Source organism: Ailuropoda melanoleuca, chromosome 2, assembly GCF_002007445.2.
Source record: "Ailuropoda melanoleuca isolate Jingjing chromosome 2, ASM200744v2, whole genome shotgun sequence".
NCBI classification, from domain to species: domain Eukaryota; kingdom Metazoa; phylum Chordata; class Mammalia; order Carnivora; family Ursidae; genus Ailuropoda; species Ailuropoda melanoleuca.
In genome coordinates, this window is record NC_048219.1 from 13,875,765 (window position 1) to 13,898,165 (window position 22,401).

Consider the following 22,401-nt stretch of genomic DNA (forward strand, 5'->3'; position numbering starts at 1 on the left):
TTAACCGATTGAGCCACACAGACGCCCCCCCACTCATTTTTAAAACTTAAATGTATAAATGAAGTCAAAGCTTGCTACTCCCTTTCACCCTTCACCCGCCCAGGACAGGCTAGAGCTTTGGTCCTGGTAACTTTGAGTAGAGGTGAGGACCGTGACCTGACTCTGAGATACCTCTTTCCCTTCCTCCTTCTAGGACTCTAACTCATCTAGAACTCCTGACTGTCAGCCTTCTGGTGGTTAGGAGCTGAAGGAGCCTTTCTGTAGTCCATTCTGATTCTTTCTGATGCCATAGCCTCAGGGTTGAGGACCCTCAAAGGGCCGCAGTGTCTTTCTTGGGCTCCATCAATGGTATACACTCTTCCTTTAGGTTACATATCCCATCGTGTGGCTCCATAGCTCCTGCTCTTCTGCTCACTTTCATTCCTTTAGGCTCCCAACTCTTTCCAAGAATTCTCACCATTCTAGCCCTGTGGAGTTGGTAGAGTGGGCCTGTGGGCTCAGAGCTCAGGAAGCATCCGGCTGGGGCATGAGATGATAGTCTCCCTTTCCAGCAGTCTCTTATCTTTATTTATTTTTTTTTTTAAGATTTTATTTATGGGGTGCCTGGGTGGCTCAGTTGGTTAAGCATCTTACTTCGGCTCAGGTCATGATCTCAGGGTCCTGGGATCGAGCCCCACACGGGGCTTCCCACTCAGTGGAGAGTCTTTTTGTCCCTCTCCTTCTGCCCCTCCCCCAGCTCATGCCTATGTGCATGCACACTCTTTCTCTCACACATAAATAGATTTATTTATATATATTATAAATTTTTATATATAAAATATCTATATACATTTAAATAAAATATATTTTATTTATTTGAGAGAGAGAGCACGCATGAGTGGACAGAGGGGTAGAGGGGAGGGAGAAGGTAAGGGAGAGAATCTCAAGCAGACTGTGTACCAAGCACTGAGCCCATGGTGGGGCTCGATCTCCAGGCCCTGAGATCACAACCTGAGCCAAAACCAACAGTTGGTCGCTCACTCAGCCACTCAACTGGCTGAGCCACCCAGGCACCCCAGACTCTTACCTTTATAATTGATTCTTTTGGAGTCCCCCTTACATGTCTTCATCGGAGAGAACATACCTTTCCTTACAACTAAAATTCCATGTTTTCACAAAACCTTAATCACTCTCTTCCCCTACTGGGAGGATGGGGATTAGCTGAGAAGAGGCCAGAGCCAGGGTATTAATGATAAAACCTGTCCTGAACTGTCTCCTCTCAGTGAGCCCTTGAGGGGAGGTGGCTGGCTCCAAAGATTGGTAGCTCTTCAGACTGTGGGATGCCTAGCATCTTTAATCCTCTGCTTTGGGCCTTAAATTCCAGGGCAGCAAGGGGGCGGGGGGAACTCACTTGACATACTATTAGAAACATATTAACTGGGTGGCACATATGACCCCTCTGAGCCCCCAAAGGGAGTTCTCCTAAAGAGGTAAGTGCTCCCCATTCAGGAATCAGAGCAAGCAGTGTCCTAAATTATAACTTCCTAGCATAAATCACCAAAACTTCGAAGATATCCTTCACTATTGTTTAACAATCCTGTGACTCCTCTTTTGTTAGCTCTTACTACCATTTGCCATGAGTCCCTAACCTTGGTCTCACCCTGACACTCAGCACATGACCTCTTCCTTTTACCTAAGTAAGAAATTATACTGTCAGTCATGCCTATTTTCTTTCCCTTCTTGCAGTAAAAAAGGTTCCATATGTACTGTTGTTCGCATTTGCTCTGGCCTGCCTTGAGTTGGTCTTAGTTCACCAGTTATCCTCTTTCTTGTGTCTTCAGTCTGTTCGAAGCTTCTGATTCCATTCCCTTAGCTTACAATTGCCCCATCGTAAAATATAGTTCCCTTCAAGTTATTCTCCCATATTTTTCTTTCATTTTTAACAAAACTGTTATTAAAACAATAGCCTAAGGACCCTCACCTGAAATTTAAAGAGACAAGTAATATAAGGATATAGAACAATTGAAACTTCACATTTTGCCAATGGGAGTGTAAATTAATATGACCATATTTGAAAACTGTCATCTACTGAAGTTAAATATATGCATGCTCTATGACCCAGGATCTCTACTCCAGGATAGCCAACAGAAATGCATATCTGTGTTCACCAAAAGATAGTACATTAATTTTTATGGTAGCACTGGTCATAGTCAAAAACTATGAACAGTCCAGATGTCCATCTTCAGTAGATTGGATTAATAAACAGTGTATGTTTATATAACAGAATATCCTACAACAAAGAGAATGATGCAACAGTGTGGATGGATTTCACAAACACAGTGTCAAACCAAGGATATCAGACCCAGAGGACATATACCTATGATGCTATTTATTATAAAGTTCAAAAGCAGACATAATCTTAAATGTTACCTATATTGTGAAAAGTCCGGTTACCAGGAGCAGGGTAGGTAGGGTGTGGTGACCAGGAAAGGCCACCAAGCGGCTTCATGGTTGTAGTTAATGTTTAATTTCTTGATTTTGGTGCTGGTTTCATAGGTATTTTTACTTTGTGAACAGTCCTCATTCTGTACACTTACGGTCCATGGGCTTTTCTCTGTATGTCTGTACTTCTGGAAAATGTTTACATTAAGAACAGAAAAGACTACCCTTGGCTATTTCCTCTTCAATTTGCAGCAGCCTGCCACTGTTGCTCCTTGAGCTCGGCAGCATGTGGTACTGTTGTCACTCACTCATCGACACCGTCCGCCATTTGACTTCCACACACATTTTTCTGCTTTCATCTTGCCTTTCCATTTGTTCTTGGTTTGGTTTAAATTTTTAAGTTTCAATAATGTGTATGACTTTGAAATCTCTTCTTACAGACACAACTTTTCTCCTGGTTTCTAAACCTTGAGATTGCTTTTTGACTGCGCCCTCTCACCTGCCACCCGTATCTAAGCAACCCCTCAGCCCTGGAGAATTTATCTTCCCTCCCTCAGATCCTTCTCATCTGCACTTCCTCTGCTTACCTCCAGCTCTCATTATTACTTTCCTGTACAATTGCAGAATGATCCTCAGTGTGCCCTCATCTAATCTGTTCTCCCTCAGATTGATTAAAACATAGGTAAGACCTTGTCATTCATCGCCTTCGTACTACATAGCCATTGAAGGTGAGGTCTCATTTTCTTAGGACAATATATAGACTCAGTTCTTGCTGTTTGCCTCCTACTCTCTTCACTTCTGCTATACCCTCAGTCTGTCTTGCTTTTTTCTCCCACTCTTTCCTGCTGCTCCTCCTTCCGTCTCTTTTTCTCTTCCTCAATTATCTCCTCCCTTTCACAGACACAAACACCCATAAACACAACCTGACTGCAGCCACTCTAAACTATTTTTAGGTAGTTCTCATAACTCTCTCCTGCCCGTGTTGCTTGCTGACCTTAATTATTCCTTCCCTAACTTACTCCTATTCATCCTTTAAGACCCATCTTGGGCATCACCTCCTCCCAGAGCCTTTCTTATATCCTTCCCCAAGACAAATGCCCGTCCTCTGTACTGCCTGAGCACCCTGTGCATACGTCTTTGTTGCATTCATTAGACAGCATTGTAACCATGCTTTTGTTTCTCTCCCCCTTCCTGTAGTCTATAAGTCCCAAAAGCCAGACGCCACTTCCCCATTCAATTAACAGATATCTATTCTGTCTACTACCTCGTAGAAGATAGGTGTTGATACTGTGTGTACAGAGTGAACACGTAAATACGGTCCCTTCCTCTTAGAGTTTAAGGGGGAGACATATACTAAGTAAGTAATCTCACAAATATATATTTATAAATTGGGATAAGCACAATAAAGGAAAAGTAAAGACAGGAAGAGAGATTTTAGTGGGGTCCTGATTTAGACTGGGAGATCACAAATAGCCTCTTTGAGAAACGACATTTAAGGTAAGATCAAGAGGAGTAAGTTGGAATTATTAACCAAGCCAAGAAGAGGGAAGAAAATTCATGCCAGAGGCACATACAGGCTCTTTGGTGGAAAAAAACGTTATCCATTGAGGGGATCAAATAAGGCTGTGAGTACAGCATTAAGGTAGGTTAGAGAGACCAGCCTGGGCTGGATGTATGGGCCTGTGGGGCAGAGATAAGGACCTGGATTTTAGTCAGAGTGCATTGGGAAGCCATTAAAAGGCTTTAAGCTGGACATTAATATTATTAGGTGTGTGTGTGTGTGTTAATTCACTCTTACTAAAGTACAGATTCTACTGGGGAGTAAAAGTGGTCTTGGGGACCTCAACTAGGAGTCTGTTAGCATAGTCCAGGCAAAAGATGATTGCGACTGGGACAAGAACAGTGATAGAGAACCGAGTGAGTCACATTTAGGTAGGATTTTTGCCCTATCTTTTCCCTGTGCCTGAAATGCCCTTTCCCCATCTGACATGCCCTCCTTTATCAGTCAGAGCTCACATCCATATCTCCTTCTCATTCATTACTGCATGCCTGTCACCCAATACAGGACACGGCATATAGTGAGTGTTCAGTAAATGTTGAATGTGTGAATGTACAATATAAGTGCATTATAAGTGTATAATTTGGGGGAGATAAGATTTGGTAATTGAATTTTATCCCCAGAATCTTGCAGTGTCTGACAAATGATGCTCAAATATTTGTTAAAGTATTATCTCATCTTTCTCCTTTTCTCCTTTGCCACTGCCATTTCCTTACTTCAGACCGTCATCATCTCGTGCTCAAACTAATGCAGCAGCCTCCTGGCCCCTCCCCTTGCTTTCAGTCTCTTCCTATTTCTAATCCAGCTTCCATGTTATTACTGTTACTTTTATAAAACTCCAATCTCATCATACCTAATGTCTCTCCTGTTAAAAAACGAAAACAAAAAAACTGTGCAGTACTTGCCCTGCTGCTGATAGATGAAAGTCCAGATTCCTAAACATGTCATTTAATCTGATTCCAGACTTGACTTTTTTCCCTCATGCACCATACTCTGCTCATACTGGTCTATTAGCTATTCCCCAAATACACCATGAAATGTTATGCCCCCTGTGCTTTTGGGAAGGCTGTTTATTCTCTCTGGCGTGCCCTCACCCTGACCGCCCAAACAAGGCCAGATCTCACTCACTCTCCCCTTGGTGAAGAAGACTTACTTCCTTTGGTATTCTCATATAGGACTAAGTGCCAGTAGTACTATGGCTTCTATTAGTCGTTTGTAATATAGAGGCTGTATCTCCTCTACTAAATTATGTTCTCCAAAAGAAAGGAAACCTTTGACTTTGTTGACTTTGTTTTTCTTTGAACCTGCAGTACCTAGCTAACACAGTAACTAATACAGAGGAATTCAACTAAATGTTTTGGGTTTTTTATTACAGTAAAATTACATCACATACAACTTAACCATTTTAACCATTTCTAAGTGTACAGTCCTATCGCATTTACATCCACATTGTGTGCAGCCATACCACCATCTATCTCCAGAACTTTTTCATCTTCCCTGACACTCTGTACCCATCAAGCGCTGACTCCCCATTCTCCCTTCCCCTGGCCACTGGCAACCACCATTGTACTTTCTGTCTCTCTGAAATTGACTACTCCAGTTACCTCAAGTGAATCATACAATAGTTGTCCTTTTATGACTGGATTATTTCATGTAGCATGATATCATCAGAGTTCATCCATGTGTCAGAACTTTCTTCCTTTTTAAGGCTGAATAATAGTCCATTTTGTGTGTGTGTGTGTGTGTGTATGCCACATGTTATTTATCCATTCACCCATCATTGGATACGTGGGTTGCTTCCACCTGTCACTATTGTGAATAATACTGCTTGGAACAAGGGATGCAGATATTTGTTTTGAGTCCCTGCTTTCATTTCTTTTGGATATATACCCAGAACAATTAAATGTTTTTAATGAATTATTAAATTAGAATATGTTTTATTTTACTAATGTACAAAGCTGTTTTTTTAATATAACTTAGTCTGTGCTGAGTATTTATTTAAAAATTTAAAAATCAACAGATATGGGGCACCTGGGTGGCTCATTCGTTAAGCGTCTGCCTTCGGCTCAGGTTATGATCCCAGGATTCTGAGACCGAGCCCCGCATTGGGCTTCCTGCTCAGTGGGAGGCCTGCTTCTCCCTCTCCCACTCCCCCTGCTTGTGTTCCCTCTCTCGCTGTGTCTCTCTCTGTCAAATAAATAAAAAATCTTTAAAAAGAAAAGAAAATGAACAGAATATGCCATTGCCTTCTCTATAGGGTACCAGCCGTCCTTCACACTATCATGTTTTATGGGATGATAACTGCTTTACTGCAGATGAACTTCAGCTGCTAACTTACCAGCTCTGCCACACTTATGTGCGCTGTACACGATCTGTTTCTATACCTGCACCAGCGTATTATGCTCACCTGGTGGCATTCAGAGCCAGATATCATCTCGTGGACAAAGAACATGACAGGTAATATAAAAGCACAACAAATAGACTCAAATTCAAGTATGGTCGGCATGTTAGGACTTTCTTAAGAAATCTCTCTTAAGTGTTTCCATGTATGTTTCCTCCCTATGTTTACCATAAAGTACTGCCATTTAGAATTAAAGTTCCACAAGCTGTTAGAGGAGTCAGCGATCCCTGTGAAAAGCAGCGACAGGCAGAACTGACTGCCCAAAATAAGGGTTCCCATTAAAATGTACACTTTAGGATTGTAAGGACTAGAATGGTATAGTGATTTAGTTGCTCTACGGAATTAATTCAAGGGAGAGATTGTTGCTGATGGACAAAATGATAGTATGCCTGGGATTTACTTCTAACAATCCTGGTGAGGTGAGAGAAGTAAAACAAAATTGGCCTTGAGTTAATAATTATTGGAGCTGGGTGATAGAAACAGCAATTCATTATACCAGCCTCTATTTTTTTTTAAATATTTTTGAAATTTTCTACAAGTAATATTTTTCAAAATTACTACATCAGAATAGGGTTTGTTTTTGTGTTCACTGCCACTTCTCTTACAGTGCTGAAGGAAGTCACGTTTCAGGACAGAGCAATGGGCGAGATCCACAAGCTCTTGCCAAGGCTGTACAGATTCACCAAGATACCTTACGCACAATGTACTTTGCTTAAAAAGTCCAAGAATATTCTCTGAGAGGAAGAACTGAAAGATGCATCGACATACAGCATATGTTTCCAGTGGAGTCAGTTAAGTGGGGATGCCTCCAGCCATACAGCAACCAACACTGTGTGGGGACCAGGGTCTGATTTTTATGTTGATACAAGGAAGATTGTTTACTTCATCAAGGAACACAGCACCATTATGCAATATGAAACCAGCCAACTGCTTTTTTGTGCGGTCTCCTTAGGAAGTATCGCCATTGTTTTGTTTTCACTTTCTTGTAGTCTAACCCTTTTAATGCCTTTACCTCAAGTTGCTTGGCAGCACAACTATCTTTGCAAAAAAAAAAAAAAGTAAAGAAAAAGTAAATGACAGTTTAAAAAAAAAAACACACCTACATGAATAATCAAAGTGATTGTTCACGATTATGTGTGCAAAAAAATTAATGTGCATTCGTGTATTCTTGTAAAAGGTATCTGTGTATATTTTAAATATATACATGTATACTTCACATGCATATATATCTAGATCTACACTGATAATAGATATATATGTGTCTGTGCGTGTATTTTATAGTTCATTCCACTGGGGAACTTTCTTTCCCTTTTATTATTTTCCCACCACCACTTTGATTTTTCTCTCTACCTCCCTTGCCTTCATCACCTACATTTTTTTTTCCTAATGCTACCAGTGACATTCAGATGTTCATGTATCTGGTTCATTTGGATATGAAGCATGGCAAACTAGATTTTTATTTTTAATTTTGCACACCCTACTCCTGTCTCTTGTCTCATACACAATTGCAAGTCCTCAACTCTTGATATTGCTTTCTTAAGAAACAAAATTTTATATATATATACATATATATGTGTGTATATATATAATGTTTCTGTGAGAGTGCGTGTCTGCCCCCTCCTGCTCTGAAACTACATTTGCCATTTGTGCAATGTGTACATAAGCAGTAGCAACCGTAAACTATTCTTTTTCTTTATTTTGTTAAAGCTGCTATAAATATAAAACCTTGTCAGAAGTTGTAACTCAGAAATTTCTCTCTGTAAGTGATATGTATTCTAAAGCCTTCTGTTTCTATGGGTTATACATGAAAATCCCTTATAGCTTTTATAAAGGGCAAATATTCTAAATGATTGGAACTCTTTAGGGTTGAGGCCTCTGAAATTGGGTGGAGAGAGAGAAGGTGTTCTTGAGGGGTTTTTTAATTTTAATTTTTTTTTTTTGCTAGTTTACTTGCTGCCTCTCATACCTTAATGTGATTTTCATATATATATATTTTTATATATATGTGCGTATATATAAACATATATGTATGTGTTTTGAAGTACAGCTTCCTTTTCTTTCATATTTATTAGAATAGTGCTTTAATAATTAGAGAACTGTATTGGCAACATCTTTTATAGAAATGTAATCATGTTTATTTTAAGAACTGACAACTTGTTCTGCTGTCTTTTAGTGCAATAAGCAGTTTTAAAGGAAAGCTGTGTCCGTTTGATATCTTTACCACGGATAGTGGGAGAAACAGCACCTCCATAATTTTAAAAGGGCAAAGTAATACAGCCTTAATTTCAGAAGGAAAGTTTTGTAATTTTTCAAGTTTAAAGCCTGTCTTCTAAAAATTGTAATGAAAATGAAGGAAGTTAAATTTCCTAAGTGAATTTGACCTTGAATATTAGAGATAAGAGTTGAGCTTTGATTTAAGAAATGACAGTGAGTAGGGGCACCTGGCTGGCTCCGTCACTAGAGCATGTGACTCTTGATCTCGGGGTTGTGAGTTCAAGCCCCACATTGGTCACGGAGCCTACTTAAAAAAAAAAAAAAAAGTGAATAGCTTAATATTTAGAAGACATTTAATTCTTTGAAAATAAATCACGTTTATTGAACAATCATACTGATTAGGTGCCCATTTTCATTTACTCAAATGAATCAGGAAAATATAAAATGATATTTTAAAAACATTTTTTGCCAATTTATCAGCAGTGTAACTTTCCTTTTAAAATTAGGGTTACGGTGGCAAAGGAAGTTAGGAGTTTGATCATTTTAAATAAGTTAAATCACTGAAATGTGGAAGAAGATTTACATTGATTCTGTTTTATTGATTTCACTTTAAGATATTCAGAAGTATTATAGAGCTGTCAAAATCGAGTTCATCAGTAACATTGGATTCAGGGGAGCTTTGCACTTTGTGACTCATGAAAATTGCATTTTAATTTTTTTTTTCTTTTTTGCACTGGTTCAGAGTATAGATACTACAGATAGTTTCCAGTGGGCATTGTTAAACCTTTCAGAATTCCATCTGCACATGGTAACAAATGGATTAGCTCTTCAGTTTCTCTCTTACCTGTAATCCACTTTTATTGCCAATTTACTGTATTTTGAGCCTAAAATCTGAGCCCATGTCCTCCAACAGGTATGAAATCTTTTGTTTTCCTCTGCCAGAAAACTAAGAAAGTACTGTATTTTGTATGTTTATTATTGAAGTGTCTGAAATGCAATTTATAACACTGTTTCAAAGCTCTTTACATGAAGTAATATTTGTATAGTATATACATTTTTTCTCCCAACCCTCCCCCTCTCCTCCAAAAATTTCCTAGAAAGCATGTATTTTTTTTTAACATTGAAATTTCACTGAATATAGTCGGGAACATGAATAGGAGAAGAAAATAGTGTATCCTAGATGCTAAAACCTTGATTGCTGTGTGCTTTCTCAGTATGAGTAAGACACCTTCCTTTACCAATGGAAGTTACACAGACTTAATGTGGGAAACTGTAGGGCCCAGGAAAGAATTGTAGATACCTTTTCCCTATTTACTGCTTCACCTTAGTTTCCATATGCTAGAATGAAACCCATAATTTAAATCTATTTAGAAGGACTTTTACTGAGGAAAAACAATTTTTTTAATATAAAGCTTTACCTTTAAAGTGAGTTCTTTTTTAGGGTTTCTTTCTTACAGTTTCACATTGCTAGTTTAAGGTTGGTTAACTTGAAAGAATATGTATAGTATATTTTGCTTACTAACAAATTGGTATATCAAACTTAATTAAAAGAAGCCTTGTGCTTAGAATTTAAGATAAAAAACTAGGTGGCAAGTACTTTTTGAAATTTGTTTTAATTATTATTGCACTTCCGGTGTAGAATTCCTGATCTTTTTTTACTAAAAAAAAAAATTAAAAAGATTGTTTTGAATTTAAAGGTCATGAAACTCGACAGTGACCTTTCTGTTCCTGCCTTTGCTCACTAAACTATATAATGAATGCTAAATTTTGGTCTGCTGTTTTCTATGATGCATGAGAGTGACTTTAAAATGTCAGTCCCAGCCACTGGTATAATTGATTTTCATGTGAAGAAGAGTTGGGAGTTTAATGTATATTCTGGATGGCAAATGTGTCTGGGTAAAGTGCAGATATACGTTATTACAGTATCAAGTTACTGGCATCGAGGACCATACATTCGTAATACTGTAGCTGCTATATTTATTTAATTATGTAGAGTCCGACAGTTACTGCACTAAAGGATAAGGAGATGAGCAGGATTGGAGGCTAGTGTTAGACACCCCCCCCTTTTTTTTTCCTAAATAAGATTAAGAACCTGAAATAACAAGGTAACAAAGGGTGCTGCCGTTTTAGTTTCAATTTAATATTAGGATACTCTTTGTCTTAGATATGTGGATTTTTACTTCAGCGGTTTTGCAAAAGGGTACCTCAGCCTCCTCAGTACTGGTATTTGGCATATTTTCACAGAAGTACAGATGCCCTTTATTTTTTAATATTTTACCTTCTAACAAGTTACTCAGAAAAAAAAAAGTTCTTCTCTGGAAATCTACCTGTTTGTAATCTATTAATTTATTTCTCTTCCTAGAAGAGTCTAGAAAGGATTCTAGTGGGAATGTACCGGGTGTTGTGGAAGGCACTTGATAAAGATTCATCTCTACCTTCTAGCATGGGGACTCCTCGCCTTCTAAAGACCCATACTAGTTTTCCAAACTAGGTTCTCTGATGACCCACCACTGCCTAATGTTTACTTGTATATTTTGTAATGGATTTTAGTATGACAGCGTGACAGGCTTCGTCATGACAGACTTAAAGGAAATAAAATCTGAGTTGCCATTCAGTAGACATGGCTGGCAGAGGATCTCAGTGTTTAAGGAAGATGTCAACACTCAGAGTGCCAGTAATAGATCTGAAGTAATTAGATGGATTATTGGCCAGGAATTAGAGACCATTGTTAAAGAACTTTGGTGTTTTCAGAAGCTAACATGAATTTGCCAAGGGTGGTGATTTTTATGAAATCCATCAAGCTAGCCACTTGGATTCAGCTAGAATATTTTGTAGTCTTGCTATTTCAAACTTGATAGAAATATTTTGCAAAAAGCTTAACTGATAACTGTATAATTTTTATTCGGTATCATTAAACCTGAGTTAAATATTTGGTTAAATCATCTCTTAGATGTTCTCCTATTGAGTCTTGTTAAAAGACAGGTTACTTCTATAATAACTTGCTACTTAAATTATCTTTTGTGAGTTATCAGTCAAGCTGCAAAAAGACATCATTGACTTGGCATCTTTATTTTGCTTTTTTAATCCATATAAAGTTTTAATCCTTTTCATTCTTTTTGAAAATTCATGGATGTCTTAAAGCTTCAATAATAATAGTTGGGAGACTTTCTATATATCAAGTGAGGCCTCCCTGAGTGGCAGTATAACCCTGACTCTAGAGTCTGTCTTTATTTTCCTGTATCCTTCCCATTTGATCATACAAAGCACTTTCATGATTCTATAGGAGTCAAAATAAATATGACAAGAATAGATGTGTAAAATCAGTACAGAAATGTGAAAGAGTTTTCTCCAAAAAATCTTTTTAAAAATAATGTCTGCTCATAAGAACGTTCTTGATCAGTGACAGTGTTAGAAATGATACCATGATTAGTGAAACCTAAGCTGACTCTCAGGAGGAAAAAAATTAATCTCTCTCTCCCTCTCTCACTCCCTCTCTCTTTCTATAGATATCTCAAAGGGAGAAAATATTTTTTGACTTCTTCCTACTTTTAAAAATGGTACACTTCAGTTTATAGTTTTCCATGTTGGTCAAAATAGTTTTTTTTTAACTAATGTATAATGGTCAAGGTGTGTGCTAATACTATTCTACTGCTGGTTGAATTGTTATGTTTCTTTACCCAGCAAAGATAGTACTCTAGATTTTTACAGTGTTCATTAAACCTCAAGAATCTAATGTTCTTAAAGTATGGAAACTAAAGATTTTAATTTGAATTAAAAATAGATAATAAATTTAATATGGAAGGTTGAGATTTACCAGTAAGAAACCCTGTTGAAGTATGAGGTAACAAAGAGTGTGACAAAATTAAGATCCTGTTAATTGATCTGTCCGGCCATTGGTCTCCCTTCCTTTTTGAAATCAATGTCTGAAGTAACCAAAACCTAGTGTGTCTATGTTAGGGTCTCAGTAAAGCAAAGATGTTCTTCAGGGTAGAGCTGAATTAAATTTTTAAATCATTTTTAAAGCAAGGCGGTTCTTAGAAAGTGCCTTTTCAGAAGATGGTGCTGTAGATTTTTATTTTTCAGGTAGCACGAGACTAAAAATTTAAAATAAATTATTTTAGAACTCCAAGAGTGTGACAGTTTCATATAAATAATGTTACTCGTTGTCTTGAATCTGGTCCAAGGGAACCAAGTAAAGGTTTTATTCAGTAAAGCATCTAGGTAAATGCTCACCAAATGTGTTTTGTAAGTTCGAAAAATAAATTTTTAACAGAATTAACCCTTTCAGTTCTCAGCTGTGTTGAAGGTAATCTGTAAGGCACATAAAAAAGCAAATCTGCTAAACTTTTTAACAAGAGTGTAGGCATAGTAGCAAGTGCCCAAAGGGAAAGGTAACTTCCCAGGGAATTATATGTCATAGGCTGCCTTTCTTTTTTCCTTTTCTTTTTTTTTTTTTTAAGCATAGATTGACCCTTCTGTAAATATCTGTTGGCATCCTTTTCTAATTAATATTTATTAAAGAAGACTGCTTATATATAAAAGGAGAGCCAAGTCATCATAGAAATTAGTTTAAGAGAAAAAGTAAAATGATTTTATCTCTATCTATAGGGAAATTCTCTCTTTTAGGCACAAAGAAATATTTTAAGTGATTCTCTCTTTTTTTCTACCATGGGGGGAAACTATGAAAAATGATGACAGTGCATCTAAAAGGGTGTAGTCAGTTAATTAGAAATGCAACATGCAAAATTGGGCTTTGGAGGAAATAAGCAATATGAAGGGTAATAGCAGAACCATTCATACTTACTAGAAATGTAGCAATCTACCAGAAAGCAGTTTTCCCCTGGACTGTTTACTAGTACTAGTAAACAGCAGTAAATGATCACCTAACCAGTTCTTGTGAATTTGGTGAGCATTTCTCCAGAAAAGAATAGACTAAAAACAAAAAAACACCACACCTCAGTAACCTTGTATGCTGCATTATGTAATAATGATAGTAAAATTATATCGATTGTTTGGAGTGTACTGTGTCTGTTTGCAAATATACGTGCACATTAAACTTTTTCATTTTTTATAATGTCTTAATAGGAATTATGAGTTTATTTTTTTAATATTAATTTTTCTATTGTGATGTTTATATTTATTGGCAATTTGTGTGCAACTTTTATATTTTGCTTAGATGTTGGTTTTAAGGTATTTTATTTTTATAGATATTTCTAGCTTTTCCTCTTTCTTTGTAATATTAGCAAAGATTAAGATGGAATGTTAATATACCAACCAAACTACTAATTCCATAAAGTCTAGAGTTTGGATTTTTACCAATAAACTGTTAACACTATTTTCTAACTTAGAATATTTAATGTTGTTTATATAGTGGGCATTAAAGACAGTCTTTAGATAGATTTCTAAATATGGAGGGGGAGATGGGGCTTTTCTATAAGTTAGATTTCTTTCCCTTAAGTAGCAAGCTAACACTAACAGATTGGATTTATTTTACCTGATCTGCAGTTTTGGGGGAACTTGTCATATAAATGATTGTTAACATTTCTTTTTTTAATTTGAACTACATTGAAACTATTTAAATGGTCACATCATCCAGCATTAGGATTATGATATTTTTATATAGGCCTGGTAAACAAATAATAAATGATCCAGAAGTCTTGATAACTGACTTTGAAATGAGATTTCCTTCCCACCCCCATAGTTATATCAAATGAAAGATTTGCTACCCCGGTCATTTCCCTAGCATACTTTCAAAGTTGATTCAACCCTGAGCATCAGTGAAGAAAGAGAGTCTAAGTGGCCAGGTAGAAAAGCAGACAGAGTAATATAGTATTTCAGCTAATTAAAAATCTAAGTAATAATTTATGAATGCAAGAAGACAGTGAAAATCATTGATTATAGAATATTAATTTCAAGCAATTATGGTCACTCCAGTTTCCTAGTGACTAGATAAGATTATTAGTATTGCAGTGCACACTGACTTTTTACAAAGGCATGTGAAAAGAGTGAATTCTCTTAAGTAAAATATGTCCATAGTATTTTTACATTGTGAATTTGCTTGGAAAGCCACTTTTCTGTAAGAATTTAAAAGATAAATTTTATCCCATCCTCTGAGTTTTAAATTCTAAATTATTGGGGCTCAGTGTATGACATTTTGCTGTACCATATTCTTTCCACTGAGGGGGTAAATGAGAAAGTTTCAAGTAATTGTAATTAGGAAAATGTTATTTTTATATTATGTAAAATTTTATAATTTTAAGTGAATCAGCATATGATTTCCTATAGACATTAGTCATGTTTTTTTCTGCATTTTTGCCAGTTATAGTAGTTTGGTTTTGTGTGTGTGTGTGTGTGTTTTGTTTTGTTTTGTTTTTACTTATGTACTATTCTCAGCTACTTCCTTCACCCCCACATTAAGTACTGATTGAAGACTGGTACTCTGGTTATAGGAATTTGTTGCTATTAAATACGTTTCAAGCAGTCAAGATATATTTTTGTTGCAAGTGTCTGCCACTTCTTGAGGGCATTTATTGTGCGTATAACATTAATAGTTTTATTCATTATGTTTCAACATTGTTCTGTGTTGACGGGCATGTAATTCTTGTAGACCAGCATTTTTAAGGCAACCTGGAGTAGAAGTAGTCCTTTCTTTCTTTTTTTTTTTTTCCTTCTGAAAATTCATAGGAACCTGACACATAGAGCTTCTTTTCCTCTTTTAACTGTTGGCTCCATAAATCGGGGTACCTGGCATCAGTACTGAATTACACGGTGAAGTACTTGGTGACATGTTCCTGTTCATAGCCCACCTCCTAAGGAAGTATTTGTGCAGTAATAGTTCACCCCAAAAAAGAACTGTGTGAGTGGAAGACAGATGGGCGTGTTGGTATTAGAGCTTTGCTGGTTTGGGTTTTATTATTTCCAAAAATTAACTGTGTTCACATCTATAATTTTTATGCTTGAAGTGTAACAGGCTGTGGCCAGAGACTAGAAAAGGCGATTGCTCCGGTATTTAATGCCTGAAACTTCCCATCCTTATTTACTCCATGCTTTAATTGGAAGGACAAACAAAACTCCTTAATTTGGCCCTTTAATAATATTTTTAGAACCAAACAAGGAAAAACTCCACTAAATGTTGCAGATGTGACTATCTTTATTCTAAAAACCTTTGGAAACAGGAGGTCTTTGTAAAGAAATGGACTGGTGGGACTGTGAGGTGTGTAGTGAAGGGGTGTGGGAAAGGCTTCTTTGCTGGGAGCCTTAGATACCTTACAGCTGTCTCATAATTGCCTAGTTCTCACAACCACGTAGTAAACGAGGGACTTGCTCAATGAACCTACAGAAGAGACCTAAGAAGAGTTCTCTGTCCCCTAAATTTATTTTCTGCTGTTGTCCCAGACGTAAAGCTGCATCTCTTCTTGTTAAGTTAGAGAAATCTTGGAAGTTGCTTCTGAATAATAACAAAGAAATGAAGTATTTATCCTTAAATAGAGCCATGGCATTGCTACCGACATGGCTTTTCCCTTTACATAGAAAACGCCAAGCAGGACCTTTCCAGACAAGGTAGCCTTTCCTGTAAAGAAAATGTTTTTGGTGAAAGATTTGGGGAAAACACAGATACGTTGTAATGAAGGGGAAATCTTGCCTAACATAGTTCAGCCAGGTTAATGGATACAATTTGGGCCCAGCTTGCTTAACAAGAGGAAGCTTTGGTTTTGTTAGCAACAGACTTGGATCTCCAGTGGTAATTAACTTGCAGATATCTCCGTTTCAAAGAAAGGGAGTGATCTCATATTATTGATGACAACCCTGCAAATGTGCATGTACTCTTCTTCTAAGTCAAACGCCAGGAGTAGTAAGCACTATGAGAAATTTTCTTTTTTTTTCTTTTCTTTTTTTTTTAAGTTTTTATTTATTTATTTGACAGAGAGAGACAGCCAGCAAGAGAGGGAACACAAGCAGGGGGAGTGGGAGAGGAAGAAGCAGGCTCATAGTGGAAGAGCCTGATGTGGGGCTCGATCCCAGAACACCGGGATCACGCCCTGAGCCGAAGGCAGACGCTTAACCGCTGTGCCACCCAGGCGCCCCACTATGAGAAATTTTCTAATAGTTTGTCCCTTAAAAGAAGATTCTTAAAATGTTTGCCAGAAGCTTTCTCATGTCTTAACCCAGGGTGCAACCCCTTTCTCCTCTTTAAAAAAGGAAGAAAAGAAAAAGGATTTAAAGGTCATTTATACAGAATTCCACTATGAATAAATAATAGAGTTTTTAAAATACTTGGGGAAGGAGGATAACACACCACAAGCTATATCTTTTTTTTTTTTTTAAGATTTTATTTATTTATTTGACAGAGATAAAGACAGCCAGCGAGAGAGGGAACACAAGCAGGTGGAGTGGGAGAGGAAGAAGCAGGCTCATAGCGGAGGAGCCTGATGTGGGGCTCGATCCCATAACGCCAGGATCACGCCCTGAGCCGAAGGCAGACGCCTAACCGCTGTGCCACCCAGGCGCCCCCACAAGCTATATCTTGATTGAGAGACTATCTGAGCACTCTTTTCATGTTTGGGTTCCACAAGTTTTCCTTTGAACATGCCATTCTTTAATTTGCTTGAGTGCCATCGTTCTGTGATATAATCGATGTTTTATGCCATTTATGAATTGTACAGTTCTCTCCCCACCCCGACCCATATACTCTCTCTCTCTCTCAAAAATAAAGGGGAGGGATAAAGCAAGAAAGAGATACAGTGAGAATCGTTAGAACGTAACTTTAGTTTTACAGAAGGAAAGAAATACTAACTCTGTTCAGTGAGAATTAAGATTGAAAGTGTTAATGCCGCAGATATTATCTCTAGCCATAATTTTTTTTGCTAACTAGAGAGTGATAAAGTGAACAGGATATATATTAGAAATATATTAAAGTGATAAAGAAATTATTCTTAAAGTAATATTTCAACCTTCTGTAACAGAGATCCCCATATTCTTAAGGCAAATTAATGTAGCTTCTGGTTTTAATCAATCAAACAGACTGATTTAAACTTTAAAATACTTGTGGTTTTTATTCTGACACATCTTCTTAAATATATAGAAATTATATTGGATGAACATTTGACTGTTCTTTTCTCCTAATTTATGTATCGATTTATTCAGGCTTCAGTTACATAGATGTATCTCTCATATGCCTCCTGGTGTGTGCACAATTCTATATAAAAAACTTTCTAACTCAACCCAATTCCTAGTCAAGCCTGAGCTGTAAAAGGAGAAAGTATAAGGTGTTTTGGAATGCAAGAACTTTTTAAAAGACCACAACTGGAGAAAGACTGTAGAAAAATGTGTTGCCTTTGAGAGTAGAAAGGGCTCTAAACATGAGCTAGAGACTTGGGTGTTTAGTTAGAGCTCTGCCACTAATTTGCTGCGTCCTTAGGCAGTTTCCTCCATCTTCCCAGGTCTAGTTTCTCCTTGTAAAAATGGGTAGTGATAATGCCTGCCCTCACCTACCTCACAAAGTTGTAAGGATTGGATAACGTTTGTGACAGTGCTTGAGTTCTCCAAAACGAGGTATTCAGAAGTTCAAGATCATACAAGAGTGTTGTACGAAGGGTTCATGTCCGATTTGCCTCTTTGAAAGTATCTTCACTAACCATGGATCATTTTATCAAACAGGTACAAGAGAAACTTAGGCCTTACCCTGGTCTGATGTGCACTTACAAACATATCCTGTTTCTTTCTCCCCTGCCAGATACCCAGGCTGAATTTTTCTTTATGATAATCCTGGGCAAAAGTGTCACTTCAAACACCAAACTCCTTGTAGTGGTGCTATGGCAGCTACGATTGTATTTTGAATTAGATTCATGTGGTAAAACCATCAGATAATCAGAAATTAACTTTGCCTTTGCCTTCCGGCATTTTTGCTACATGTTGGCATCCAAGGCTGGTGGTGTACAACCAGATAGTCATCCTTTGTTTCTGTCCCATTTTTGGTACCTCTTTTTGGAGTAGGGGCTTAGGTTGTAAGAAGGAAAGTGTGATTATTTCATTCATCACTGTGCTTGGACAGTGGACCTTGGAGTTGGACCTTGCTTTCCAATCACCATGTATCTGTAAAAGTTAAAATACAGTAAAAGATTGTGTCCTTCATTGTAATTCAGTTCTGAGCATCTGCACGTGACACCTGGCAGCCTGTGATTGGTGTCTTACTGAGTTATCTTTACAGATCGGTGGTAGAGCCTTCACATTTTGACAGGCTTACCCATTTTTCTGGAGGGAAGGGGCTCTTGTTTCTAGGAAGTAATCAAGGGCACCTCACCACAGGTTGTGGAAGCAATTCCTTTTTTGCAACAGACAAGCCTGTTGTTTTTTGGTTTTTTTTTTTCATTTGTTAAGAAAAAGGGATGCATTTTAGGTACACAGGGTATGGACGCACTCAACACTTGCTTTTAATCAACAGATGTTGACCTCTCCTTGTGGCCGTTGGGCTTTTCCCAGCTCATCACTAACATGGTGGTATCTGTCTTCGTTTTGTAAGGTAATGAGAATTACAGGTACTGAAAGTGAAAAGTTGGGTAGCTTCAGGCTTAGAAAATGAACAAAAAGTCCCCCTTGCTGAGATAGCTAAGAATGTCGGTACATCAGGAATACTTTTAATGAAGCAATTTTTTCTGTAATGTGTTGCTTTAATGTCTCTCCTCAGTTATGGACCCATAAAAGTATTACTGTATCTTGTGAGTAAAGACCATTCTCGTGGACTAGTATATGGATGCATTCATAGGCTGTGGGAAGCAGTGGTGTGTGTGTGTATGTGTGCGTGTGTATAAATATTCTTTGTTTATAACACTGTGTATTACATAAATTTATATAGAAAAAAATAATGTGTTTCTTTTGTGTTTTGGGGACTAAAATTGTAATATAGCCATTCCAGTGTAATCTGACAACTCACTCTAGAGAACATTTATATTACACACAAATGCACACCCCTAAAGCATTGCTAACTGCTCCCACTTTAGATAATTGCTGCTTTTTTTAAACCCTAAGTAATGGAGGAGGAAATAGCACTCTTTTTAAAGGGGCTTTTCTGAAAAGTAAAATGTAAATATAGGACATGTGGGGAGGGTGGGACCACCTGCAAATGTCCTGCAGATGGACAAATAGCCTTTTGAATTTTACTTTTTAACCATCTTGACCGTGTGTGCCTATTTGTATTGCAGATGTGAACTATTTTTGGGGTTGATATCAGTATGTTTTAAAACTGAATTATTACATAAAATCAGAGTAACCTCTTTCTCCATCCTCCTTTTCCACACTAACTATTTTTGCCAAATATTTCTGCTGAAACCAAGGTTCAGCGTGGTAAAATGACGGACTCTCAAACCTCCTTCCTCATCTTCCCCATCCTGTCTTACACCTGGTCTGGCCTTATATTTTTTGTTGGCTTTTCATAAGTAAGAACAATTTACTGTAGTAATATAAAGACTGCAGAATTTCAAAATGTTTATAAGCCTTTCTTTGTTAATGTTTGGTTACACAGTAACATCAGTTAAAACAGTGGAGTCTGAGTTTGTAATATGCTGTATGACCAGATAAGATCTTGATAGGAAACTTGACTGCCACGTTTTATTAAGAGGAAAGCGGAGGTGGGAGCAAACTACAGTATATATGTAATCTGTGTATAATTAGAAACACCAAATGCCGAATTCTATCACTGTGTACTTGGGGGCCAGGCTTTGGATTTGGTTGTCATTTTAATTCCTTGAAGACTATATGTAATTATGATGAGCAGAAGGCAAATAAAGTTTTTAAACAAAAGTGCTTTTTTCGGTAATTAAGGTTTGGTAGCACATTTTCTACTTTCAGTTAAGTTACCTTCCCCAAGAAATTACTTCAAAATACTTAGGGTTGAGATTGAGAAGCTTGAAGAAGATGCTTTTTAAGCAGTTCAGTCACTTATAATATTTTATGTTAACGAAATTGTCATAATTCTTCCTGAGCCAAACTGTCACTAGAATGTCCCATGACAGAACCACTCCTCTTTTTTCTGCCATTCTGCATATTGGAAGGGTTCTGTGTTGTATTTGTTTTTAATACTTAATTTAAAAAAAATAATAATTTTAGTGTTTTAGTGTTGCTTAGCTTCAATTTGAAGTGTAAATTTCACTAATAATTGCAATAAAAAGAAAAGCTTTGCTCCAAACTTTGTATTGTGTGGTCATGATTACAGCTTTTCTGGCTTAGGTACAGGGAGCCAGTGTGTGCAGTGGAAAGGATCGAGACTTAGTCATGAGGTCCTGACTTCAAACCCTGATTGCATGACACTCTATACAAGTTCCTTGATACTTCTAAGCCTCAGTTTCTTCCATTAAAAGAAGATAATAGGCTGTTGGGACGTTAAATGAGATAATCCCTTTGAGGATGTGCTCCTTCCCTGGGGGATAGCTCAATACCTGGAAGCAGTCCAGCTTAAGTATGAAAAACGTGGGGCACCTGGCTGACTCAGTCGGTAGAACTTGATCTTGGGGTCCTGACTTCGAGCCCCACACTGGGCACAGAACTTAAAAAAAAAAAGAGAAGAAAAACTTGTCCCTTCATAATTTCCACTAAGCCTATTTATGTCTTCCAGAACATCCCCTCCTGCTAACATGTATTCCCTGCCCAGTCTTCTCCCAGCTACATGTCCCCAGACTCTAACCCTAACAGTACAGATTGTGATCTCGTTACCAACACTAACAAGAACTAGTCAGCTTACTAACAAATGCTGATGGGTGGTGGTGGTTTTTTAACTCTATGTGTCAGTTGGTAAGTTTGACAATTGAGAGAATCACTCTAATGTCAGTCTTTGCCCACTAACTACACTGGTATAGGAAAATTCCAAAAAAATCAATAATTAAACCCAAATGCATACAGTTAAATGAGGGAAATATGTATAACAATGACTCTGAGGCCATGCCCTGAAAAATCAGAGAGGCTGTCACATAACATAGGTAAGTGTAGAAAAGCAGCATGGTTACCGAGGCACACCTCGTTCAGCCTGCTGCTCTGATTGATTAGGAAGACATGAACTGGACAGAACAAATCAATTACATTGGAGCTCAGCTGCTTGAAGCTTTCTTCATAGAAAAGGGTGCTCAGAGCACTACACTTAAGCGTCCAGAAATGAGGTGGCCGTCCAAAGTAAAATTCCAAGGTGGTTTTTGCTTTTTTGGAGGGGGGTGGCATACTTCTTGAACTCAAGTTCTCATGGTTTCCATGTTTCACTTGTCCAATCATTTGACAGATTGTTCTTGGCTGCTAAGACTTCCATACCTTGCAGATGCTTTTAGAAAATTATTTAAGCTCATCTGTCAATGCCAGGAAAAGATGTGATCACTTCTACGATATTTCCTAAGATATTTTTATCATAAAGGGGACTGAAAATCTTTTATCTGTAGGAGGAAGATGATTGTTTTCCTATCTTCCATCATTTTTGTTACTTGTACAATTTCCACAGTTTATAAAATCTTTGTAATGCTTTTATACAGCAGCACTTCTCTCATATTTGTCTCTATTAAAATGTTTTCTGGTAAGAATAATGCTTGGGTTCAAAATGTTTTTATAATTATAGACACATTAGAGGCTTAGGATTATGAAGCCTGATACGACATCCGATTCTCAGCTGAAACAAAACCGTTAACAGACTTTTTTGCTAAGTGATTTAGAAATAGCCCCAAAGTACTTGAAACTGCTAAATGTACAATATTCTCTGTCTTTGATCTTACTAAATGGAATTTGCACATTATCTTGCAAAAACCAATACCAAAAACAGAACATAGGAGTTTTTGTT

At 37.4% G+C, this 22,401-nt stretch overlaps 1 protein-coding gene across 8 annotated transcripts in view; it reads left to right on the forward strand.

Annotated features, from left to right (window-relative positions):
- The window catches only part of AGO3 (argonaute RISC catalytic component 3), a 128,656-nt gene extending 108,266 nt beyond the window's left edge, over window positions 1-20,390 (forward strand). For all 8 annotated transcript variants that reach the window (XM_034649102.1, XM_019797391.2, XM_034649109.1 and 5 more), the window contains 2 exons: window positions 6,237-6,436; window positions 6,988-20,390. In XM_034649102.1, the coding sequence (XP_034504993.1) occupies window positions 6,237-6,436; window positions 6,988-7,096 (309 nt within the window). In that variant the 3' untranslated portion in view covers window positions 7,097-20,390. The remainder of the gene's footprint in view (window positions 1-6,236; window positions 6,437-6,987) is intronic.
- The last annotated feature ends 2,011 nt before the right edge of the window (window positions 20,391-22,401 follow it).